Source organism: Manis javanica, chromosome 15, assembly GCF_040802235.1.
Source record: "Manis javanica isolate MJ-LG chromosome 15, MJ_LKY, whole genome shotgun sequence".
NCBI lineage: Eukaryota > Metazoa > Chordata > Mammalia > Pholidota > Manidae > Manis > Manis javanica.
In genome coordinates this window covers 68,003,207-68,028,854 of record NC_133170.1, presented here as the reverse complement: position 1 = coordinate 68,028,854, position 25,648 = coordinate 68,003,207, and the positions used below count along the sequence as shown (strand labels likewise).

The following is a 25,648-nucleotide window of genomic DNA, read 5'->3' as shown; positions in this document are numbered from 1 at the left end:
TGCTTTAAATATCCTTAATGTTGATCACTTAAAGGGTGTCAGATGATCAGCTATGGAGGTACTCTTTTCTGATAATATTCCTTTCTCTTAATTAAAAAAAAAAAAAAAAGCAGTTACTGTGTGCTGACCTCCAATGAGTTCTGCACAGTGGTATAGAGGGCATGTCAAAGTGTGGGCAAAGGGTCTGTTTGTTTCTACGCAGAAGATCAAGGCCTAGCTTGGATACCCAGAAAATGAACTAAGATACGATATGAGGAGGAGCTTCCGGCATCAGCACTCTCTGGAGGACTTGTGCCAGGGGATGATCATCAAAAAGCCTCCACAGGGATCCGGACGATGCTGCGGTTGTGGCTGCATCCAGCCCACCGTCTCCTGGACTTGCCATAAGAATGAGGAGGGAGATGTCTAGGCTGGCATGTGCATACAGTGAGACAACGAATTTGACCGGATCTGTACTGTTGGAACTCAACCAGGAGTTGGGAGGGGTGCAAGTTGTAGCACTCCAAAATCTCATGACTATAGACTATCTATGGTTAAAAGAACATATGGGATGTGAACAGATCCCAGAAATGGGCTGCTTTAATTTGTCTGATGGTTCAAGTACAGTTGGACAATATCCATCATATCATAGATAAATTTTCACAAATGCCTAGGGTGCCTAAATGGTTTTCTTGGCTTCACTGGAGATGGATGGTAATTATAGATTTGCTTTGTTTGTGTCACCGTATTCCTATTATGTTAATGTGTGTGCAAATTAGTTAGTAGTTTAAAACCTATACATACTTAAGGTACTATACAAGAAGATATGTCAAAGAAATAATCAATCCTCCCAAGTTTCCTTCATATGCTACATCTATAGCTTTTCTTCTTCCTTCCTAATTACAACCCTTAAATAGAATTCGTGCCTCATATCGAATTTACCGAGTATCATAATTCCTCCAGGTGGTAAAGATACCTCGAGACAAGTGCTGGGCATAGAAGCCACAGGGCATAAATCTGCAAAGAAGTAAAAAGCTAACCTTTGCAAACAATATGGCTTCTCTCTCACTTACCAACTTTACATTTCCCTGTATGGCCCCGGAAGATGACTGGTTAGCCAGAGACGGGTAAGATTCCTCAAGGGAGGAACAACCTAAGACAGGCACAGTCGCAGGGGGGCCATCAGGTGAGAATTTGGGGATCAACAGAGGTGAGGCTCAGAACCTCACCCCCCCTGCTTTGAGAGAAATCTTCTGCATCCGTGGATGTCTTGCTGCCCTTGTCTAGCCTGAATTAATACTTAGTCCATAGGCACACACCTGATCATCTGATCATCTACATTTGCCTTCTTACAGCACTAAACTATGTTTTCTACCTTTATCTTGCATCTACCTACCACTTCAGCATTTTATTAAAAATAAAAATAATAATAATAATAGGAGAAATGTGGGATCAACATATAAATCAAGTACAAAAATCAAACCTGATTGTTTATAGGTCATATTGCATGATCAAAACCAAAAGTTTCTGTGATGACTGCCCTTGTACTGTTCACCATGTAAGAATTTATTCACTATGTAAGAATTCGTTCACCATGTAAGAACTTGTTCTTTATGCTTCAGAAGATTGGAGACTGACGAGAATTAGGCTTGAGATGGATTAATGATTGTACATTGAGCGTTGACCCCCCTATAGTGAATTTTATTGTTGTTAACAACCATTTGATCAATAAATATGAGAGATGCCCTCTCAAAAAAAAAAAAAAAATGTTTCTCTCTTCAAGATTCTAAACTGGAGGAGGAAACATCACTGGCCAGAAACAGTAATCACTCAGTGGCAGTGGGAGCAGGGAGCATTGGCTAAAAATTATATTGGACCCATAGTCCTAACCTGTTTTTTATTTCTCAGCCAGTGTAAACAAAACCCCAATATCTGAACAAATGGACCTAGGTGTGCAGCCAAGAAGTAGCTGCACTCAGAGAGTCAATCCTGGGTTCAAAATCTTCTTGGGGTGTCCAAGGACTCTGAGGGGGTTGATGGCCTGGCTGGACAACCAGGAACTCCCCTTTTCCAGAAGAGACACGTGGTCCATTTCCCCCACACAGGCTCCTGGCCACATGGCAGTTAGAGATGCTATCAGAGGCCCCAGTTTCCCTGGGGCTCTAAGACCTGCCTATCCAATTTATAAGCTCTTTAACCTGTAAAGGGCCTCCTCAGATGAGTCTCAGGAACATAAATATCTCTAAAGACAGTCAAGTTCAGTAAATGACCTAAGTGGCCAGATTATAAAAAAAAAAAAAAAAGATGTGTGAGCCTAATGGTAAATACACACGCAGGGAGACAGCAGGAAAAGGTGGGGACTGGAGTGTATGAGGTCAGCTGCTACTCACCTCCCACTGCTTATAGCCAAACAGGAACACAGACCAGGATGACCAACATATTTTTTATGACCCTTCTGATTTTTTAATTTTTTTTAACAGCAACTGATTACAAAAATATGTTTAATACCATGCATGCCAAGCACAATGCCTACAGGCTGGTTTTGGCCCAGGACCACTGATTTGCAACTCTGTTCCAGGACCAAATCCATTGCTTGGTCTGTGAAGAAAGCCCAAGCAACCCCCTTACTACTTTCCCCCTAAATGTGGAATGGCCTCTGAGATGGGAGAAATCACGTTCCCCACAGAGGCCAAACGAAGCAGCACGGTAAGGCAGGTGCACACAGGCACGCCTCCACTGAGCACCATGTGTGGCCTTGGGAAGTTACTTATCTGTACCTGATTTTCTCATCTGCAAAATGGGAGAGCAAAAGTATCATAGAGGGTTGTTGAGAGGCTTAAATGAGTTTATATGCAAAAACACAACGGCACAGAGTAACTGAGATGCATTACTACACATACCATGAGATACCACTGAACCCTGGTGGGCACAAAGCAAGAGAACCAGGCTCCTCGAAATGTGTCTAAGCCCCCACCTAAGGCCTCCCCCACAGCAGCCTCGGAGGCCTATCAGTGGGTGCAGGTGAGAGACAGGGGGGACCAAGTCCCAGCCCCAGAAAGACATCCAGCCAACCAGGAAGCAGGAACACTGCCCATTCACAGATCAGAGACACAAAGATGCTTTAAAATAAAAAAGGCTTTCCACAAGCACAGAACAAGCTCTTAAGCCGAATGTGCTTTAAACTCATTTACAACATTTTGGGACCCTAACAGTATTAATGGTTTTATTATTGATGACAATACTTTGTTTTTATTTTACAATACCTCAGAATAAAAAAGTAGCCACATGACAGAATTCTAAGGTTTTCTTTAGGAAACTCAATATACAAAAATCCATGTCACAAGATTAGGGGCTCTTAACCTGGGGTCCAGGAACAGACTAAGGAGTCCAGGAACACTGCATGCAAGACGTTTTGTGTATAAGTGTGTTTTCATAAAACTCTCAAGAGGTCAACAACCTCTAAAAAAGTCTGGAATCAGTGAAAAAGACTCATAGCAAGTAAAGATTTGCTTTATGGGAATATCCACCACAGAGTTCTTTCATCTGGCAATTTCCCCATTATAAGATTTTTGTTTCACAGCACCTGGAGGGGACACACCTACTATGAAAGGTGAAATATATCTGGATTAATGATTTTGTACACTGGTTCCCTCTGCTGGTGGTACCAGTCAGGCTACCCAAAGTGGGCCCAGGTCTCACCTCTGACAGACCCCAAGTTCAGCCCCTTTGCTGAGCACCTTGAGAGCAGGACACTCTTAACACTTCTATATCCCAAGGGCCAGACACCATGTGTCCTAAATGAATAAATGAACACACGAACGAATTAACAAGTCCTATGCAGAGTTTGCAGCCAAAGAAGAGACTTAAATTCAGTTTCCAGCCCAGCAGGCAACTGGATATAGCTGGTAATCAGACATTAGAGAAGGAAGCCCAAATACCTCTGAAGCCTCACACCAAAAAGCCTACTTATGCTGAGACAGGAAGCAGCTCTGGAGCCACTCCTAGGTCCTCATCCCAGCACCCACTATTTACCTGCTCTGTTCCCTCAGGCTTGTCCCCTTCAACCTCTCTGAACCTACTTCATTATCAGGTAAGTGCAGATAATTAGGACACCTTCCCTAGCACTGGTACCTGGCAGGGAGTAAATTTTCAACAGATGTTATGATTACGATTGCTACAGAAGAAGGCCTCACAGTGTATTTCCTGGGAAATAGATACACTGCACATTTACACTGTGCCTATAACAGCCTTCCCCCATCTGGAGAACTCCTATGCAGCCTCTAAGGCCTGGGTCAAATACCCTTTGCAAAACTCAAGAGCCCTGGTTCCTGGTATGACTGATGAGCGTCCCCTCATCCCACTTCCATGCCCGGGGAAGATGTGCCCTATTGCACACTACATATTAGGCATTGGTTCCCCGTCCCCTAACCTTCATCTGCCTGCTTTCCTGCTAACTGTTGAGCTACCCAAGGGCAGTAACTGTGCCTCTCTGCCTTCTGTTCCCCCAGAGGGCAGCATAGCTGGTGCTCAGTGAGTGTGTGCTCAATGAATTGGTTCTACTTAGAGACCTCTGAACCTCAGGATAACCACAGGGCCCACCTTAGCTTGCAATTCAGAGGGTCCAAATGTATAACCTGCTCATATGAAACAGATGCAGGCTCCAGGGAAACCCAGAACAGCAAGTCTTCCTGATCAGGATGGAGAAGTCTGTCCCCAAACCCAACAATGGCACCGTTAGCACACCCATAATGCCTAATGCCAGTAAAGCCTCAGATTTTCAACAAGTGCTAAGGAAGAGTTCATCGTCAACAGAGCCAGCTTCCACCAAGAGATCCCACACAGCTCTCAATGGTGGCCTTTGCTCAGAAACCCCAGATGAGCTCTCTTGGACCAGAGGCCCCCTCTCCACATATGGATGAACCCCCAGGACAATCTGCACCAAGTCACCTGAGCTGAGCTACCCTTGGGAGCCTGCATAATGAACAGACCTGCCTGGTCCTCCTCAGCTGCCCAGCCCCAGACGCGACCCCTGCCCACCTTCACGCCCTCCAGGAGTGCCTGGGGGTCCTCGATGCCGTCGGGGACACACTTCTTGTTTTCCGGGAGGGATTCCAGTTTCTCCACCAGAGCCTTCAGGCCCTTCAGTTCAAACTCAGTGAGGTGGGTCCATTTGGCAGAGACCTCTGTGGCAGGGGAGCCGGTGGGTGTCTTGGGGTAGTCTACGGGCACAGCCGAAGACTTCACGCTGTCCTCCGACTCATTAGACAAAGTCCTTTTGAGGAACCGCATGGCAGGTGCTTTGGGCTTCTTCCCAGAGGCCTCCTGGTCCTCGGAGGGTGTGCTGGTGGGTGAGACAGGGCCATCAGCAAGTGGCTTGGGTGCCTTATCTGCACCTTCCTCCTCTTCCTCTTCTTCTTCCTCCTTCTCCTCCTCCTGGGGCTGCTGCTCACAGGACTCCTCCTCCATCTCCAGCCAGGAATCAGATGAGAAGCCGTCTATGCTGGGCTTTCTTGGGGCATCTACAGGAGGCAGGGGATCACAATAAAGGCTGAGATGAACACTCAAATTCCCTGGAGGACGTCCCTGGGTCCGTCACTCTCTGGCCCCAGAGATCCCTGTACTCTGCAGATGGAGCTACTTTTGACAGTTTTAATGATCTATGACTCCCTCAGCCTATAGGAAGAGTGGGGTCAGGCAGACACAGGTTCAAATCCCAGCTCTGCTTCTTTCCAGCTATGCATACCCAGGCAGGTTGCTTCACCTCTCTGAACACACCTGGCATTTTTGCAATGTATAAAACTAAGGCAAAAAGATCATATATCCTGTGTGATTCCATTCATATGAAATTTCCAGAACAGGGGGAAATCTATAGAGATTCAATTAGTGTTGGGGGAGGAGTAGGGACATAAGGAGATGATAACTTAAGGGTACAGGTTTCTTTTTGGGGGGAAAGAAGATGACTCCAAAGTTGACTGTGCTGATGGGTGCACAACTCTGGGAATACAGTAGAAACCACTGACCTCTACACATTAAATGGGTGAATTGTGTGATATGTGGATTACTTCCCAATAATGCTGCTTAAAAATTATAAGGCAAAAACTGCTTTCTCAGACGGCTTGTTGTAAGGATTAAATAAGGACTCACCCAGCACAGTTCCTGGTACACAACTAGCATTTAACATGCGGTGTTTCCCCCTGACTTCTCTCCATTTTTGACCAATGGACCAGAGAGGTGGGGGTAAATGGAGACAAGAAAATTAAAGAAAGCGGGTGCCAATGCCCCAAACACTGCCTCAAGGTTTCCTCTCGTGCCTGAGAACAAAATCACGAATGTTCTCCTACGGCTCTAAATATCCAAAATGAGATAAGGGACCTTCTATTTCCTGGTCCTGCCACCCACTGGTCCCCACAAGGTGTAGCTACTGCAACCATGGAGGTTGTCACACTATCTTGGAGCCAGTTCGCACCCCCTGCAGGCTGGGAGCAGGTTGTGGGGTCCTGGTATTTTTTAACACCTGAATATCCCAACATCTCACAGGAAGGAGACTCATGACAGACAATCGAAATCCCAGGAGGCAAATGAGCACTCCCAGTGAAGACCCCAGCAGACACAACTCGATCCCCGTTGTATGTCCGGCTCAAAACCCCTACACGCCACTAAAGATAAGAACCAAGGGAAGGAAGAAGGCCGACAGAAAACAAAATCTAAAAATCCTAGAGTCTGCAGCAGGAATTGATGGGCCCCAAAGGAGACAGCCCAGTGGTGTTTTTCTTTCCGGGGCTGTGGACTCGCATCCAGGAAAGCCCTCGGCAGGGACAGCTCAGAGGCAGAGGGGAGGAAGCGCATCCCTCCTACAGATCGCTGCTCCTCAGGACTCACTGTCACAGCCAGAGGCAACTTCTGGGCAGGCGGCTGTGAGTCAAGATTAAGGGCTGAGCCATTTTGGAGGGATGAGGTCCCTTTAAGTGATGGCTGCAGCTGTGGCTATAGACGCTCTCCCTATCTCTATCAGAGCCACCCACTGCTCTGCCAAGCTTGTGCCTCCAGCCCTGGTCATCCCTCCCTCTTACTCAGAGCTAGTCTGGGATTTGGGGGACAGGTTGCATCTCATGGGCCAGCTCCTCCATAGATAAAAACCCAACCCCAGGGGGCAGAGGGGTAAAAATCAGCTGGTGACCAGGGAGGAATGAAAAGTAGAATTTTTTGTTCCATGGGGGCCTGTTTCAGCAACCATGCAAGGGCCTGGCCCCTCCCACATCTCATAGACCCCAGCAAGACCTGGAGGCCACCAACGTCACTGCGTTGGGGTCAGGATTTCACTTTCTTGACACTGCATTCCAAATGGAAGCTGACTCGGATGGCGCCCCCTCCTAGGGGGTCTACAGCAATCTGCCCGATACTCCGGCTGAAAGGAAGTCCGGGAACCCAGGGATTCTGGCAGGCCCCACTGCAAACATTATTTCTGCCCCAGCTGAGTAGCTGAGGTGGTGGGCAGGGCCGTTTACTCACCAATAACCATTGATTCTCTCTGGTATTCCTGTGTGAGGTGGGACCTCTGGGTCACACAGTACACGTATCTCTCCAAGACATACCAGCACATCTCATAGTAGAAGGGGTAACGGAATTTGGGTTGCACCTGAAAGCAAAGACCCAGGGCAGAGGTCAATTTCTGGAAGGTGAAGGGGAAAGGAAGGAGAGAATGGTGGGGGACGTTAGGGGGAGAGGCAGGAGGTATTCTCATCATCTTATAAAGAGCACAAATGGTGTGAGGGAAAAAATGAGGGGACGGGAGGGGTGGGCTGGAAGGCAGGGAGACGCTGGAAGGGCAAGATACCAGTAGCATGCACAAATGGAGAGGAGGAAGAGGCCTAGGTGAGAGCATCATTTCAAAGCTCCCTGGGCTGCTGGCCAGTGGGGAAGGCAGATGGGGTCCGCTTTGTGCTTCCAAGAGATGTGAAGAACAGAGGTGTCCCCTGACCTGCTGATGGAGGACCTCATATGCGAGTCACTGCCTGATTCTAGTTAGAACAGACAAGGGCTCCTCCTTGTTCTCAAAAATTCTTGCACAGACTCCACTATGCCTCCCTTCCCCTTAGAAGCAGAAATCACTCCCTCAAACCTTACCCATGTAGACACGCGAACACAATCTGCGCTCTGGGAAGACATCAGGTGAACCAATGAGGATGGAGGGGTGTGGCCTCTCTTGCCTCCAGGGCCGGGGCCTCAACAGGCCCCACCTCCTGCTCCTACCAACCTTGCACTGTCCAATCCACTCTGTATTCCCAGAGGACTTCCTCCGACACAAGTACCCCATGTGTGATCTGGGGCCAACTTAACACAGGGGGCACATGCCCAAGTCTGAGCAGGGCAGATGGAGATCCCCTTTTGGTTGTTCTTATAGGGGAGAAGGTATAAGTGCAGATAGCTTTGTGTATCACAATTGCAGAAAGGCTTGGGCCCAGGATGGGGGGTGCTGAGGGCAGAGGGGGGGTTCCAATGGGTGGCAGCGTGGGGTCTATACAGATGAGATGGCAGTGAAAGATGGGAAGGAAGCAATACTGTTGACGGCCCTGACACAGATGGATTCCCCCAGAAACTCCATCCCGAGGGGGCAAGGGAGAACGAGGGTGGTCCCTGTCTTCCCATGCCAGGCCTCTTCTCCAAGGCTGCACACACACCTTGCACACCCACACGCCCACCTGGCCTGCTCTCTTGCCAAGGGTATGTCTGCCCTGAGGGATGTTTACAGGGGCCAAAGACCCCTCTTCACCTCTCCCATTTTCCAGGAATTCAGTGAGTTAAATGTGAAGCAAGCAGACTATCCTACCCTCACTGATGACAATCAGCAGGTGCCCTACATGTGGACAAAGACCTAGGTCCTCCATTTGCCCCAAAACACTCTGCCTGCCTCACACCGAGCCCACCCGGAGAAAGCCCCACTCTGCTCCCGTTGAGCGCCCTGGCTCTCAGTTCCCTGTCCACCCCAGCCCCTGCTGACTCAGTTTCCAGCTGCAAGGCCCTCTTCCCACGTTGGGGGCCTCACTTTCCCTATCTGTATACTGGATCCATCCGACTGCCTGCCTCTGGTGGTTGGTGTGCTTTGGAATGGAATCCTGGCCGCCACATGCTTTTTGAGCTCCTGGGAGGATGCATGGAGTTGAGAACATCATCTAGCGGTTTCCTTGGCTCCAGCTACTTTCCCCAAGAAGCCCATTTTTACTACTGGGATAGTGTTCATCTTTTTTCACAGTCACTGGACTGGTGCCCTCTGGAGTTTAAAAAGGAGAGGGCACTTCAGCCAGAGGCAGTCCTTGACCTCCTGTGAAGAAGGGTTTGGGGCTCTCAGCCCTGCCCCCTCTCCAGAGTAAGGGCCAAGTGCTTTTGAAGCAAATGGCCAGTACCCACAGAGCAGGATATCCTCAGACCCTCACACACATCTCCTGACTTTAGATTCAATTGGTAAAACTCTGAAGTTGCTTTTGACTTTTTAAATTTTGGGAAACCGTCCAAGCTACTCTGTATCGATGGGCACCATGGCACCCAAGAATCCTTCCAGATTGGAGGGGAAAAATTTTTTTTGGCTGTATTTCAGGAGAGGAAGATAAGTCTCCCCTAATTGTTGCTGAACCCAAGGGAAACCAGCTGGGTGAGAACAAATGCTGATGAAGGAATTCAAATTTTTTCTTTTTCTTTTTTTATTTTTTTTTTCCAAGAGAGCAGGAAACAAAATTTGCAAAGAATTGACTTACAAACGGGTTGTCGCCTTCCACCCTTCGCCTTCAAAAGGTTTCAGCCACATGCCTGGGAACATTAAACACACGATTGCTCAACATTATTTGTTGACAAATTCGGAGCCTCACCAAAATTGAGTTGTTCCCCGAAAGGCGAGGCAGTCAGAAAGCATGCAATGCTCCCAGTCTGGGGGGTAATCAATCTATCAGCAGGTCTCAAGGGGTCAGTTTGAGTTCCCAAAGGTCCATTAGAGTGGCACCTGGCCTTAACCCAACCTCTTAGAGCTAGGTGACCTCAAGAGATCAGAACCAAAGTCATTTCAATGCATCTAGCCCTCTGAGTCTCAAGGACTTGGAAAAAATGAAATATGAGGGTGGGTGGAAGTGTCTTAAAATTTGTTTTTCTCCTGGAAAAAAAAAAAAGTCAATGGAAAAAAAAATCCAATGGCAGGGGAAGTGAGAGGGAGGGAAAATTATTTGCAATTTCCAAATAGATTCACTGGCTGAGAGGGGATGGGGCGTGCTGGTATTACCTTTCCTGAGAAGGCTGCTTTCACTAGAGCCATCAAGGGGAAAAAAAGATAAGTGTAAGAGAGACGGCAGTTAAATGAACGATCCACTGAACCTTCCCTAGCCCTTACCAACCTAAATAGATAGTGATAGTCATTGAGATGTTATCTTCCATAATAAACATGCAACACCATCCATTCTTTGGTGGAGTTCTTCCACCCTTCTGTTTCTAGCGGGGAAAGATTTCATCTACAGGAGGGGGCAGGAAATAGAAACCCACCCATCCCAGAACACTTGCGCCTGCTTGCCCTTGCCATGTGAGCAAACAGGGCCAAGTCACTCGCCACCCTATCCCCAAAAAGTCGAAACTGTCAGAGCAAGACATACTACCTAACACAGGAAAGCCTGAGGGCTCCCCTAAGTCTGGATGCAGGGGCCCCCACCTTGAGCCACAAAGGTAAATTCTTTATCTCAAACACATACCATGTGGCTTAGAGAATAACGGTTTCCCCTGTCCCACTACCTGCATTTGGTTTCCAAGAAAAGGCATGTTTTAGGATTCTTGAAAACTATTTTTATACGGCCATAACCTTCTTTAAGAAAGCTCACGGGAACGTAAGTAAAGAATGAGGCCAGAGCAGGCTGACCAAGAACCTGGCATTTTATCAGGCTCCCAGTGCTCTTTCTCTGGCATCTTTTGTCTGCTGTGGCTCCGAAGACATAAACTGGACCTGGTAGCCAATCCCTCTCCAAAGACCAGAAATCAAAACAAATTAAAGATTTTGCTGCTGGTTCCAGCCCAGCCTGCCTGCCACCCCTCTCTCCCATCAACCTGCTTCACAGAGACCAGATGGGGTGTGCACTCAGAATGTAGGAACAGGGCCTTAGGGGAGGGCACCTTGCCACGCTTGTCTCGATGTGAGAGCAATATTCCACAGGAGCTCAGAGCACCTCTCTCCATTACCTATTACCTCCTTCCTGCTGCTGACGGAGGCAGGTGAGGAGCTGGGCTCCAATGGAATGATGGGGCCCAAATCCACTGAGATACCTGTCCAGATGCCCTGGGGGAGGGGAACGGCTACCAAGCAAGTGGCTGAAGCCTTTAGAAGTCTGGAAAGTCATGGGCCTTCTTCTACATCTCTCCTTCTCTATCCCACACCTCCTAGTCTGCTCACAAACAAACTGGTCCATTCTTCAGGGCTGGCCAAAGAACAGCTGGCCAGAGCCCCAGAAAGCACTTGACCCAGACTATGAGATGACCACTCATACTCAAATGGTGCCTCTCTCCAGAACACCATGGGGCAGCGTCTGCCAAGCCAGGGCTGGGACTGGACAGGGAAAGGGATGGTGGATGGGTGACAGAGAAGACAGGCACGAAATACACAAAATGAGGCCCAGTCTCTGCAGATTTGGGCCTCCCAGCAGCAACTCCACTGATCTGAAGATGCCCATTTGCCCTCATAGCACACCTGACCACTGAACATGGCTCAAACTGGTGCCCAGGAAACTCCTGGGTGAGGTCCCTCAATAATGGGACTGTTAAAAAGGTCAGATAGACACATGCTGGCTAAGACTACGACTCATGTGTGTGGTTCCATACAGACCAAGGCCTGAAAAACAGACCAAGGGAGGCAAGGACCCCAGGCGCAGGGCACCTGCCACTAAGAGGCACTTCTTTAGAGTCTGGGCATGACAACACCTCTCTGAGGGAAAAGAAAGTCACCTCAGAGGTAAAGCCCAAACAGAGTGGAATATGAGTCAGCCATAAAAAGGAACAAAGCACTGACACGTGCCACAATATGGATGAACCTTGAAATTATCATGCTAAGTGAAAGAAGCCAGAAACAGAAGGACATACATTATATGATTGCATTTATATGAAGTATCCAGAAGTGGCAAATCCAGAGACAGAAACCAGGTAAGTGGTTGCCAAAGACTGGCGGAGGGGGTGGGGGAGTGACTGCTAAGGAGTAGAGGATTGCTTTTGGAGGGATGAAAATGTCCTGGAATTAGACATGGTGGCTTCACAGCATGTGGATGTGCTAAATGTCACTGAACTGGACACCTTGAATGGTGAGTTTTATAGTATGTGGATTATATCTCAATAAAAAAAAGAAAAGAGTAACTTAAGAATAAAGAAGAAATGGACCCTGTTGGCCCCAGTTTTTCACCCTCAGACCTGAAATGCCTGCGGGTCCCCTGGTCAAGTTCTGGCATGGGAAAGAGGGGGGCAAATTCCAAGCAGCCAGTGGTTTTCAGAGGAATCTCATGGAGCGGAGCAGAGGGCACAGGTCAGGTGCCTGAGCTTCGGCCCTGGGTCCTGGGGCATGGGGGAGGGCAGACTCAATGAGAAACCATTACCATCAGTCAAGGAGAAAAGGGCCCCCCCCAAACAGACAGAGACAGAGCTCGGAGCCAATACCTGGGGACTCACACACACCGACTCCCTCAGGGCCTACATCATACTTGGCGCCCCTGGGGAACACATGGCCAAGAACTGACCTCCTCTCCAGGGCGCCAACCCCTCCTAAACACAGCGACAGCCGCCATGAAATTCCCCCCATGCCCTCCAATCCCTTTCCACATGTGAGAAGGAAAAAGAGGCAGGGCTTTCCAGGGTTCCTGACGTCTCACGGTGCTTTCTCAAGAGATACTTCCTCTTCAATAAGGGAATTTTGGCTGCCACTGGCCTGGAGGTGAAGAGAAACTCCCGGGCCTCTGAGTAGGGCTCTGCGGAACCGGGACCAAGGCCCTGCTTGAGGCAGGGAGCAGGAGGGAGGAGGATCACGTAGGACTTGGGAATGATGCACCTGGAGCACCAGGCAGAGCTCAGGGGCCAGCACGCTGGCAAGGAGAGAAGGAAGCCGCCTTACCCGAGTTCTGTCCTCTATCTCGTAGATCCGCAGTTGCATGGGCACGTTGAAGCTGTGCAGGATGTTTCCACCGAATACCAGAGAGTCTACCGGGGTGTAGACGGCATGGATCCAACCTGGGGGGAAGGGCACAGGGAGGGTGAGCCACTGGCCCCCTTGGGGTCCCTCACCTATGCCGGCGTGCAGGAGGGTACAGGAGGCCCAGGTGAGCACCAGGCCGGGAGTGAGGAGGCTCAGGCTGCCCTACGCAGGGGGCTGAGGCCCAGTTGGCCTAGAGGACTCGGCCTGCAGCCCTGGTGGACTGAAGCGGGCAATGACACCTGTAGTGCGAGTCGTGGGCAGCAGCAGACCAGCACCACCTCAAGGGCCCTGATGACAAAGGCCTCATGTTGCTGAGGACATGGCTACAGCAAACCACAGAGAGGCAGGCCCTGACCCATCCCATGCTGGCCAGGGAGCTAGAAGCCCCTCACTCAGGCTGCTCATATGTCTTGAGTCTTTTGCTTGTCATCCCAGCAACCACCAGTCTCAGGAGGGGGGCACAGAGGATTACTCAGGGCCACAGCTAAGGAGTGACATCTTGCCAGAAATGAGGACCCAGATGCTTTCCTGCCTGAGGCCACCTCTTGCCATCAAAATCCTCCAAGTCCTATTTCCAGGGGGTCTCCATGGCCACCCAACACCTGCAACCCCCAATCTGCTTCTGTTCTGCCCTCCAGTTGCTGAAAAGTCTCCCTCTTGCCGACTGCAGCTTCTCAACAGCTCGGGGCCCTACTTTTTCATCTCCTTGAGCTCCCAGCACCAAACCTGGCCCAATAATCATCAGAGTAATCATCAAGGGCTTTCCTTGTGCCAGGCACTGATCTAAGGGCTTATCTCATTTAATTCTCACAAAACTCCTGAAAGGTATATACTTATCCCCAATTTACAGATAGGGAGACTAAGGCCCAGGAAAATGAAGTCACTTACGAGGTTTGGAACCTGGGGAGTCGACCTCTCTTGGTCCATGAAGGCAAAGCAAGCCATCAAATTCCTCAATAAGTCATGAGCACATCTCGGACTGGCTACTTCAAACACTCAATAATCTACCTGCGGCTCCTGGCTCCCAACAGACAGTGTGGAGCTAAGGGACGGGTATCATGACCCACCACCATTTCTGGATGCTGAAGCCCAGACTAAGAGAAGGTAAGTCACTCAACTGAATGAAGTCACAGCTGGTAAGTGACAGTGTTAACCACTATACTGCACTGCCACCGCATCAGAGGCATACTTAGCACAGGACTGCAAGTCCCAGGAGACAGGTCTGCAACCATGAAGGATACAAAAAGAGAAAATGCAGAGAGAAACAAGAGACTTGGTGGCAAAGACACGGACAGATGGAGGCACAGAATCACAGTGAAAGAGCATTAGCAGAGGGAAAGGGGGCACAGATGGGAGCAACCTAAACCCCAAAATCCAAGCTTGGTGATGGCCTGCCCTCTTCTCCCTCCTGTGCACCTAATTCTTCTCCCTCCTGTGCACCTAATTTGTTCACTCAGAGCAAATCAGAGAGCCCTCTGCCCCCAGCCTGAGCCAGCCTCTTTGCTCCAGTGAGGGGCAATAGGCCACACCACGAGCAAAGGAGCCACCTGGGAAGAGAGCTGGGAGGCTGGGAGGCCACTGCTGGCATCTGTGCCACTCTGATGACTGGCTGTCCCTCTGCTGGGGACAGTGGGAGGGACAAGCTGGCAGTCCTCAGGAAAGGGAACGGGAAACCACCAGCCAAGAGCACAGGCACGAAGGCTTAATGGAAGCTGGTTCTGAGTTCGCCCCCATATCTCTGCTGGCCAGGTGTGCCTTTGCTGAGTTACCTGGGAGCCTCCCCTACCAACTTCAGCAGCCCTGTGCAGGACGAGGATGGCTGCACTATTAAAATCTTGGTTTCCACTCTGCTCAGCTTCTCTGCCTCAGCTGTGTACCAGCTGATTTCTCAACTGTACGTTTTTGTATTTCTACCAAGCCTTCTGTTATTATGCTGTTACCACCATCAGGGTTACATAAGCAACATCTCCCGAGACTGGGACCTAGCCCACCCTGTGCAGGCAGATGTGTGTGGTGGGTGAAGCCGTAATGGGGCAAGTATTCCTGTTCCTATGTTCCTCGCATGCTCACCTGCTGAAAAACAGAAAACCCAGTCTGGGGCCCTGGGTCTAAGATGGTCCCCACAGTGCTGGCTCACCATGTGACAGGGCACTTGACTACCCTCCATCCTGGCCTCCACTTGCCTGTGTGAAATGGGGAGACCACTGCCTGCCTTGTGGGGAACTTGGTGAGCGAAAACTCAAGTCCACATAAGCAACTGCAACTGATACTTGTAGTGGTCTCGTCCATCACGAGGGCTTTGGAGAGAACGGTGCCCACGTACATCCACGTTTATCAGCCTTGTACACTCCCTTCTCGCCTACAAGTGGAAATGCAGACACACCTGACTTAACACCTGTTACCCTGATGTGTGAGCAAAGGAAACAAGGGAGGTGCTGCTGCAAGTAGCAGGGCTGACAACCTGTACACCCAGGCACTCAAGGAGTTCTAGAAGCTTTAACCCACTGTCCTCTCTCCCACAAGCCAAAGTTTCGCAGGTGGGTCAAGCAGCCTCCCCTGAACCCTGCCCCCAGCCCTCCTCACATCTGCTCCATTATTTAAACACTTCCCTCAGGAAGAACCAGGGAGGGGAACTAGTGTTCACATGGGCCCATCCATACCCACCCTCCCGATGGTGTCTCATGGGCCACACTACAGCTGCCAAGCAGCAGCAAGGATGGCCTCTCTCTCTAGTACCGCAGAGCTGGTACCAGGGGCCCCAAGTGGCAGGACATGGGCTACAGTGGACCCAGGAGCATGTTAGTTTGATCCACCTGTGTTACAAAAATAGGGAAATGTCATAAGACAATCTTAATTTGTTCCTTCCCTAGAAAAACGGGAAGATGGACTCACCAGGCCCAGTCCAGCCTGGCCCTAACTGGTTGGAGTTGAGCAGCAATTGTCCAGTTTCCCGAAGCCCCTCCACCCTCTGCCTCATGTCCATCCTGCTTCACTGCCACCCTGTCCCTGCTCTGTACCCATTTTACAGATGTGTCATCTGAGGTCCAAGCCATATTACACTATTAAGTAACTAGAGGTTACTATTTCCCGGAGTTGCCCAACTTGAAGAAATACCTAGAGCTACTATGAATTTGGGGTCTTGGGTAGTCTTACTACAAGGCAAGGATGGGAAATATTTCCAGGTCAGCCCAAGCCACTGACCCCAGGTCCTTCCCAGATCCCTATACTTGACTCCACCATCCTGGCTGCTACTTAGCTGGACATGCATTCAAGATGGCGGGAGTCAGTCTTACATACTCCCCAGCACCTTCCAAACTGCCAAATGGACCCTTAAGAAAGTTTGGTAAATGAGTAAATAATTCTCTCAAAGTCATATGGTCAAGAAGGAGGCCTTGATCCCAGGCCTGCTGACTCCCAGGCTAACAGGGAAGGAGGCGGGCTCTGAAACTAGACACATCTGGGTTCTCACCCCCTCGTGTTGCTTATTAACTTTCTGACCTTGGTCAACTCTGCTTACCTATCTGGACCTTGGGAACCTTCTTTATTAAAAGAAAGAAAAAAAAGGCAGGAAAAGGTAGGGGAGTAAGTTTTTAATAAGTTTTTCCTTACATGCTCACAAGGAAGATAAGTAATTATGTAAAACATTTGTTGCTCAGTAATGGGAGTTGTTATTACTACTAGCTATAGTTCACCTGGGCTGGTGCAGAGCCCAAGAATACAGTCAGGGCACTGGCCATAGGTCAGGTCAGGTGAAGGAAACATACGCCACCAGGCCATCTAACGTCCCAGTCCTTGGGAATGACTTTCAAGTAAAGTAAGCTTTCCTTAATCCTCATGGTTAGGCTGAATCTTGGTGACTCCCTGGCTACTCCGGAACCTGTGTGGCCTGGCAAGGCCTCAGTATTCCCACCGCCTCTGCCTTGTTGAGGGCTCAGCAAGACAAACCCGAGCTCTTTCTCTAGGTCATCCCACTCCTCAGTCACCCTCAACAGTCTTCCTCCTCCAGGCAGCTTTCCTGGACTTGCCAGGAAGGTCTGAAGAACCACCATCCCTGAAGCCCAGCCAGTACCCACCCCCTTCACCCTCAGACACAAGAAGAAAAAAACTGCATCTCACCAAGATATTATGACATTTAAAATCTTACTGTCCCATTAACATCCTATGAGCTTTCAGAGCTGAAAATAACTTGCCAAATGACCCATGGGGACACTTGAAGACAGCATGAGGTAGGACACATGTCTAAGGTCACACTGTGAGGATGAAAACCCAAGTCGGGAGGTGGGAAATTCCAGAATTAGGTTTTCCACCTCCAACTCAGAAAAACTCACAAGCAGGGGTCTGTATACTCGAGGTTACTATTTCTCGGAGTTGCCCAACTTGAAGAAATTGCCCTCCACCCAAAGCCATGCCCCAGCTACCAAAAATCTGGGCTCTGTGTCTGTCCACAGCTCTGGGAGTGGATGCTGGAAAGAATCCCCAGGCCTGCATGAGGATCCCAGATGCCCAACTAGCCCAGTGACTCCAAAATTCTTCAGTTTTCACTGGTTGGCAACAAAGTGAGAAAAATGAACATGGTATAGATTTTTGAGATGCCAAACTTTGAAATTTCAAATATTATCTTGTAATCTGAAATTAGTACTTCCAACTTTTTTAGTGTCTAATCATCTTCTTTCATGAAACATCATCAATAGGAGATGCCAGGTTGTTCTTTTAAATTAATCCCCATCTTTAACAAAACGACAAGTTACTAACCCTGTAGCAGTTACCAACTTATAAAAAAATTTCACTGGTCCCTGAAACCAGTGCCTGGGAACTACATGTACCCCCTGCCTCTGAGAAGGTGACAAATCTTAACAGTTCCTTTTCACCTCCCAAAAATCCTGAAAAAAATCCTGGTATCTCACCAATGACCCATTGGGCTACTGGGGTCTAACTCAACTGCTTGCTGCAATTCATATCCTCTCTCTGCCCCCAGCAGACAGTCACACCCCTACAGCTCAGATGCTGCTTCTCAAGACCTTTTCCAACTTCCATAAGTCACCAAAATGAACACCCCTCCCAGCCCAGGCTGGGCAAAGCAATGAGCCACTCCTGGTTCTGCATAAGGCCCTCGTTAGAAGGCCCATCCTCCCAGAGAGGTTAGGAGGCCTGAGCTTAGGGGCTCCAGTTGGGAGAGATCTTGAGGATCCCACAGCCCTTATGCCACCCCCATTGCAGAGATGGGATAGTTGAGGCACAGAGAGGGAAAGAAACCAGCTCCACCTCACAAAGAGAGTCAGCAGCAAGGCCAAGATCATTCCAGAATTACTTTAAATCCACCAGGGCCAATCCTCCCACACCCACAGTGTACCTCCTTTATACATGTGGCTTGTCCCCCTTAGCCCCCCAACTGATTGTCACCTCCTAGGTGAAATACTGCCTTTAATGCAGCCTAAGACCATACTCACTAACGTCTGGGTCATCTGTCATACCCACCAGTGACTCAGCCTGTAACCAGCCAAAAGTCCTCAGTCCATTACCAAAGTGCTGGAGGCAAGCAGGTCTTAGCTCACTCTGTCCTCACAAACACTCTGGGAAGTCTTACTCCCATTTTACAGATGAGAACACTGAGACACAGAGCAATTAAGTCACTTCTGTGAAGTCACAGTTTATATAAACAGCAGAGCTAGAATTCAAACTAAGGCAGGACAGTCTGGCTCTGGGGCCAGTATTTCTAATTGCTTTCTGCTGTAGTTGTGAATTTTTGTTGTTGTTTTTTGGAAGGGGGAGTCCAAGTGCATGAGATGAAGATGAGCCCAATTACATTTCCTCTGGTTCTGCAGGAAGGAAGCTGCCGTGTTGAGCCCTTCCCCAACATTCCCCTCTGCCCGGCCCCAGGCTTTCAGGCACCCTTGACAAACTCCAACCCCTGGGGTCTTCCCCTCTCATAGACCTGCCTCCCAAGTCCTCCAGATAAACCTACCCCACCCCTCCCCACAAGAGGCCGTCAAATCTCCACAGGAAGTCCTGGAAAGGCATTCAAACTTCACCTGAGGAAGGCTTTTTCCCAGGCGAGAATTCTAGCCCACAGGCAGGGAGAGGGAAAGTAGGCTGTTCTTCCCTACAGCTCAAGGCCTGCTCCTTCCTCTCAAGGACTGCCGATGGCCAGGAAACCCAGGGAGACCCTGTCCCGTTGCCAAAACCCAGGCAGAGGCCACCGGGACACAGGGGACTGGTCCCAGGGCTTGGAGAGCTGCTGGCCGAGTGCAAGCCTAGCGGCAGCCCCACCAAAACCTACCAGAAGGGATGAAAAATGTGTACCCCTGTTTCAGCTCAATTCTTTGGCATCGCTCCACACGGTCTCCCAGGAAGATGTCGCTCTGTTTGCCTGACAGCACCCACTCCTCATACAGTGCCAAATTGTGCAGGGTTGGAGGAATCAGCCAAAAGATCTGGGGAGAAAAAGGAAACAATCAGCTGAAGATCCAGGCCAAAGACTCCAATTTCTTCCAGGCTGCTGGATGACCCAAGGAGACAGCCCCACCTGCCTGGGAGCAGGGAGTCTGAGGGAGGAGCCATCCCTGGGGAACCCCTCCAGGACTGGGCCCAAAGGGACTCTGCCAGGGAGGGCTATGTCACCCTTCTGGGATGCCCCCTGCCCGCTTTTAGGGTATCTCCATTCCAGCTGAAACACGAGGGTGGGAAGACTTCCTGGACTAGGTAAAACATTCTTTCTCCTGAGCCACGGATTTGTCTGGGAGGTGGGGGAAGGAGAGGAAGGGGAATTTCCTAAGTTGTATGATAAAATGGTCCAATAAATAAACCCAGCTTGTGCTTACTCTGGAGGAGGAAAAACATCTGGAACCAAGCGGGATGACCTCTTACCCAGAATTTCTTCCAAGACGCTTGGTTAAAACAAACACAGATCCAGATGAGCAGGGCGGCACACACGTATTGTCAAGGGGCACCCACACAGTGCGGGGACCCCTCCACCCCCCAAGAACATCCATGCAGAGGCAAACGCAGCAGGGGCATCCTGAATGCACACCTCACCTCCTTCCTCTGGATGAAGTCTGTTCCTAATGTAAAATGTTCCTGGAGACAGGTGGTGCTGGCAACTAGACTTTTAAGTTAGAAGGTCTCAGGGCTGGTGCTGAAACTACAGCCAGGAAAATGAATGCTAATGGCTCTGGGAGCCAAATCTGGACTTTTAATCTTGCCTAAGGTGCTTAGAACATTGCACTGGAGGAGCAGGTGTGATGCAAAAGAGCTGACCTTGATCTTTCCCTCCAGAAGAAGACAGAGAGTGAGGAGCTGGCCCCAGGGGGACCAAGTGGCCCTGAGAGTACTCGCAGGGCAGGGTCTGGCTGGAGGAGGTGGGGAAGGAAGGGGAAAGGTGAGCAGGCCTCTCCAGGCACCAACAGCTGGAGACCTATGGAGGGTTGAAAGACTCAACTCACCTTCCCACCACGGAAAACATGGTACCAAACGGAAGTGCCTCCGAAGTCAATGTGGAAGTCAGTGAAACAACCCTTCACGCTCATCAGACAGTACCTGCCACACAGAAGCAGGGAAGCAGAAAACAGTTCAAATGCCTGAATCACAGGAGGTGAGCAAACGCTTCAGAGATGCTTGACCTGCTGTGCTTTTTAAAACGCTGACATTGGGGCATTTTCCTTTCTTTTAAACTCAAATCAAATCGGAGTTCCCCAAGGGGGAAGCCCCTATGATCAGGTGACGAATCGGCCACCTGCCCCCACAGCTGGGGGAAGCATTTTTGTTTTCAGGTTCCTGCGACAGAGCTCGCTGCCCACGGGCCACTTGGTTCCTCCCTCCAGACTGTTTCTACCCTTGCCCACCCCAGCTCTTACCCAAGTCAGAGGTTTCTTTTCTGCCCCTTCAGGGCTCCTATACCTGCAGCTCTCCCAAGCTCTCAGCCCCCTTTGCAGAAGCTGGGTCCCCTGTAATTCAGTTGTAAATCACCTGCAAAGCTTGCCAATTACCAGTCCCTATTCATCTCCTTTCATTCATTCAACAAATCATTTACTGAGAGCCAACCAGTGGTCCAGCCCAGAGCTAGGCAGAGCACTTAGAGAAATGCATAAGAATACTTAAGACCCCTGCCCTAAGGATGGGGCACTCTTAATGGAGCACCGCCCAGGAAGTTATTGCAATTGTTGCAATTGTCAGCTAAGTAAACAATACAGCTGAAAGTACTGGGGTACCAGCCACAAAAGACCACATATATGAACCACTCAGAGTAAGCAAAGCTACAGACAGGGAAGGGATTAGTGCGAGCTAGGGGGGGAGGTTGGAAGAAAATGGGGAGTGACTGCTAATGGGTACAGGGTTTTGTTTGGGGGTGATGAAAATGTTCCAAAATTGATTGTGGTTGCACAACTCTAAACATACTAAAAGCCACTGAATTATACACTTCAAGCAGATGACTGATACGTGAAATATATCTCAGTAAAGCAGGCAGGGGGGCGCAGTTAAGGGATTAAGATAAATCCCTGAGGATAGGGTGACGGACAGAAAGAGGGAAGGAGGGAGGAAGGGAGAGCCTGGGCCTTAGAGATGAGTGGAGTGCGTGTGGGAGAAGGAGTAAGCCAGCAGCACCCCCTTCTGACACCTCTAGCACAGGCCAGATAATCCACCCTTCCTTACAGGAACTCACCAACCTCCTCCCTCCTTTCTCAACATTCTGCCCTCCTAGGGGGGGCAGAGATTAAGGAGGGGAGACAGAGCAGGCTTCCAAGTCTAGGCCTGACAGAGAGCAGTATCAGGGACCCCTCCCTGAGACATATCCCTTCCCACAGGAGCCAACAGCAGCTCGGGTGTGTGGGGGTGGGCACCCCACGGCTCATGCTCATGCACCTTGGCACCTCCAGCGGCCCGCACACACATGCTTACCCCACTGACCTCTTTTCCCCGCTGCACTTTGCTTTTCCTTGGTTTGGGGAAGAGGGGAGGGATGGGGCAGGACAGGCAGGGAAGAACCAGCAGCAAGCCCGGGTGGAGATAATGGGGGGCGTAGGGCTGAGCTGGTTAGGAAGCTGGAGGGCTCCAGGTGCCCCCTCCCTCTAGCTGCTTTTTGCACCTCACATTCAGGTGGACCCAGGGCTCGGCAGTATGCAGGCAGCGTGCCCCGCGTCCCTCCTCCGGATAGGCTGGAAGGAGCTTTAACCATGTGTCTGCAGGAGGCTGACAAATCAGAAGGCCTTCCCGCACATCAGAGCCCGGCTGCCTAGCAACCCCATCGGAGGGGTGTAGTTGACAGCACAGGACGAGCCCTGTCACGAAGACAGGCGCGGGCTGCGGTGCTGGCGCTGGGGTGGTTGAAGTCCCAGCTCCGCTGGCTCCGCACCGCCTAAGCCTCTGCCTCCGCCTCCGCCCGACTGCCCAGCAGGGTCTCCACTCCGAAGGCCGGGGTTATCCTCCGCTCTCCAAGGAACTGCGTTGCGAGGGGCGGGGTGGGGGGGGGAGCCTGAGGCGTAACCCACCCCACCCCCACGGGCCACACCGGCCTCTTCTCTCCAAGCGCCACTTCAAAATATTAGTCCTCATTTTCCTAAAACCACCTCTTCGTCTGGGTTTTTTTCTTTTCTTTTTTTAATCTAACCTTGGCTTCCACCCCCTCCAGGCCTCGACAGAACATTCTCTAGGGAAAACAATTTAAGTGTTTGTGGGGTGGAGGGAGGAGACAGCTACCCAGGTGCCCACGGCGAAGGAAAGAGGGCCAGCGTGGCCCTTGTGCTCCAGGCCCCAGGCCACCCTGGGAAAACTGCCCCCCACACCTGCCATGAACCTCCCTGCCCCAGCCCCAACCTCCCCAGCACGTGGGAAACACAGCATCCCCGCGAGCTGCGGCTGCTGTGTGCAAGCAAAGTTCTCCAAGTTGAACTTGGGTCTCGGCTGCCCTCGCAGTCACCCTCCAGCATCCTCTGAGGCCTCTCGGAGGTTGGGGGTGCCACTTCCAGACCCGCCTCTCCCGAGAGGCCCCTCCTCCCACGTCCCTCATTTCCTGGCCTTAAGGCCTGGCCGCCCGTCCGGCCAGGCAATTGCCTGTGTTGGGGCAGCCTGGGGGCCTGTGACAGCGCAGCTTTGTCCGGGGCCCTTGCAGTCGCCACCTTGCCCGCCTTCCCGGCCGCCCTGCGCGCGCGCTCCGGTCTCCCCCCTCACTCCTGCCCTCGCTCTGGCGTGACGCCTTTGCACTGACCTCTACAGCTTCCTCTTCCAAAGCACACCGCAGTCACATGGGCACCCCGGCTCGGTGCCACAGCCGCTAAGCTCTCCCCGCGGCCCGCCAGCCACCCGGCTTCCGCCACGGCCGCCCCCTGCCCGGAAAGCCTGGCTGCACTGCGCCCCCACCCCCACGGGCCCGGGTGGCTTCTGTGCAGGAGGGCACCCTCCAAGTTGGGGGCTGAAAATCCCGAGCCCCAGAGCTGAGCCTGTGGGGTGTTCCCGCCTCCCAAGGCCGGGGCGGGCGAGGGAGGAGCGTGGAAGGAAGGGGCGCTGCACCTGCAGCACCAACTTTAGGGCGCTGCCTGGGGTCTGGGGAGGCGGGGCGGTCCGACCCCGCCCTTTTCCCTCCAACTTAGCGAAACTCCCCAGCAGCCCAGGCGGCGTCCCCTCAGGCGAAGGGCTGGCGGGAGGACCAGAAAGCTGGCACCCGGTGACGAGGCTGGAGGCGCCGGGCGCGCACGCACACTCCACACTTACACGCAGCCCCGGGAGACACAAAGAGCGGCTCCGCGACGCCTGCCGTGTAGCCCGCAGGCGTGAGGCGACTCCCACCCCGCCCCGAGGAGCACGGACACCGGGCAGCCCCGGGCCGCGAGCGCAGCTCCGGGACACCTCCCAGGCCCGCCCGGCGCGCCCGCGGTTACCCTCAGCGGCGGCCCGGCTCCCGGGCGTCCCCTTCCGCGCGGCAGAGGTTCGACGCGCGCCCGGCCCCTGCAGCCGGAGCCGAGCTCCCTCCAAGGCGCGGCCAGGCCCCAGCCGAGGACCATGGAGCACTTGCTCGCTTCCTTCCTTCCTCGGGGAGCCGGGCGCAGCGTGCGCTCATCCCTGCGCTGAAACTGAATACCAGCGCGGCGCGGCGGCCGCCAGGGAGGCGGAGGGAGGCCACGGCAGCAACAGGGTAGAGCAACCGCCAGCGCCCGAGGACGCCGCCGCCGCCCACGGCCTCTCCCTCGCCCCAGCTGGGTGGGAGCACGAGGGTTGCCCTCCGCAACCCCGTTCTATGAACACGCGCTCAGCTACCCCCATGTCCCCGTTTTCAGGGAGCGTGCACGCCGTCCTGCTGCTGGAGGTGACGACCCAGCAAAGCCACCTTCCTTAAATGTGCCCATCGGAGTACAGCTAAAGAAAGGACGGGTGCTAGGGGTTAGAGGGAGTGTCAGATACGGTGTGTGGCGACTCAGAGACCAGGGATGCGTGCGGCTCAACCCTAAAATAGGCTAACCGTGTGACTTTGGGCAACTTACTTCCCCTCTCTGAGCCGGTTTTCCCGTCCTACTGGCAGGGCAGGTGGCCTGAACTTCAATTCTGCATTCTACAATGCTCCTTTACTGCCCTATACCTTCCGTCCCTCTTAGTAGCTGTGTGACCTACAACACAGAATTGTGGGAATTCCCTGAGATAAATACATGTTAACATAGTACCCAACACTATGATACTTCGATTACTTAATCCAATTTTCACAACCAACCTATGAGGTCATTTCCAGGACTGTCCCCATTTTACAGATGAGAAAGCAGTGGTTCAGAGGTAATGACTCACCCTGGTCACTACCCTAGTCAGAGGTGATGTGCACCCAAGCAGCCCATCTGGGAGATTCTCAGCCCTTCTTCCCAAGTCTACCTGGAAAATGCTGCGACTCAAGAAGCAGAGTCTACAGGTTACGGCCAAATGTCCACCAACAGCTTCCAGCTGCTGGAGTCCGTCCAGCTCAAATCAGAAGTACAACACCCTTCCGGGCAATTTCCGCTGAGCCACGCCCTCTTCTTATTCCGTTCCCATACCCTTCCCTACAAACCACAAGGGTGCAGGAGACCATGGTATAGCCTCTGCAGGGGTAGAAATCAAGCTTCTCCATTCTTTGGCCAAACCCTCTTCACTGGGGCTACCACCAATAATAACTAAGGTGTTCTAATTATCAAGTGCTAGTAATAAAACAACCCTATAATCTCCATTTTAGGGAAAAAAACAATGAAGCCATTTCTAAATGGCCAATGCCTTGGGCCCAGGTATTGCTTTTTGGTCTGGTTAATGGGATGGCCTGACCATTAGTACCTCCCAAATGTCCTGTCATGAAGTAGGCTGTGAACTCTTCGAAACTGGTTAAATTTGTTACAATATGTATGTTTTGCTTATTCACAAGAAAAAATATTAAAAGAAATATTGGATTTGGGCACAAGTCTTTGACAGGAGGTCCTTGAGCAAGGGCTTTGATACACACAAAACAGAGGTTAAGTTAAATTATCTAAGAGA

The 25,648-nt window shown here is 51.3% G+C and overlaps 1 protein-coding gene across 12 annotated transcripts in view; it reads right to left on the bottom strand.

Moving 5' to 3' along the window:
- The window catches only part of KDM2B (lysine demethylase 2B), a 113,119-nt gene that overhangs the window by 54,774 nt on the left and 32,697 nt on the right, over positions 1 to 25,648 (bottom strand). For 8 of the 12 annotated variants that reach the window (XM_037014084.2, XM_017649359.3, XM_037014085.2 and 5 more), the window contains 5 exons: positions 20,614 to 20,707; positions 19,452 to 19,605; positions 13,094 to 13,209; positions 7,489 to 7,615; positions 5,017 to 5,498 (listed from right to left, as the gene is read on the bottom strand). In XM_037014084.2, the coding sequence (XP_036869979.1) occupies positions 5,017 to 5,498; positions 7,489 to 7,615; positions 13,094 to 13,209; positions 19,452 to 19,605; positions 20,614 to 20,707 (973 nt within the window). Of the gene's footprint in view, positions 1 to 5,016; positions 5,499 to 7,488; positions 7,616 to 13,093; positions 13,210 to 19,451; positions 19,606 to 20,613; positions 20,708 to 22,253; positions 22,959 to 23,372; positions 23,981 to 24,042; positions 24,512 to 25,648 lie in introns of those variants that run through there. The other 4 variants (XM_037014092.2, XM_037014091.2, XM_037014093.2 and 1 more) reach the window with 4 other exon arrangements.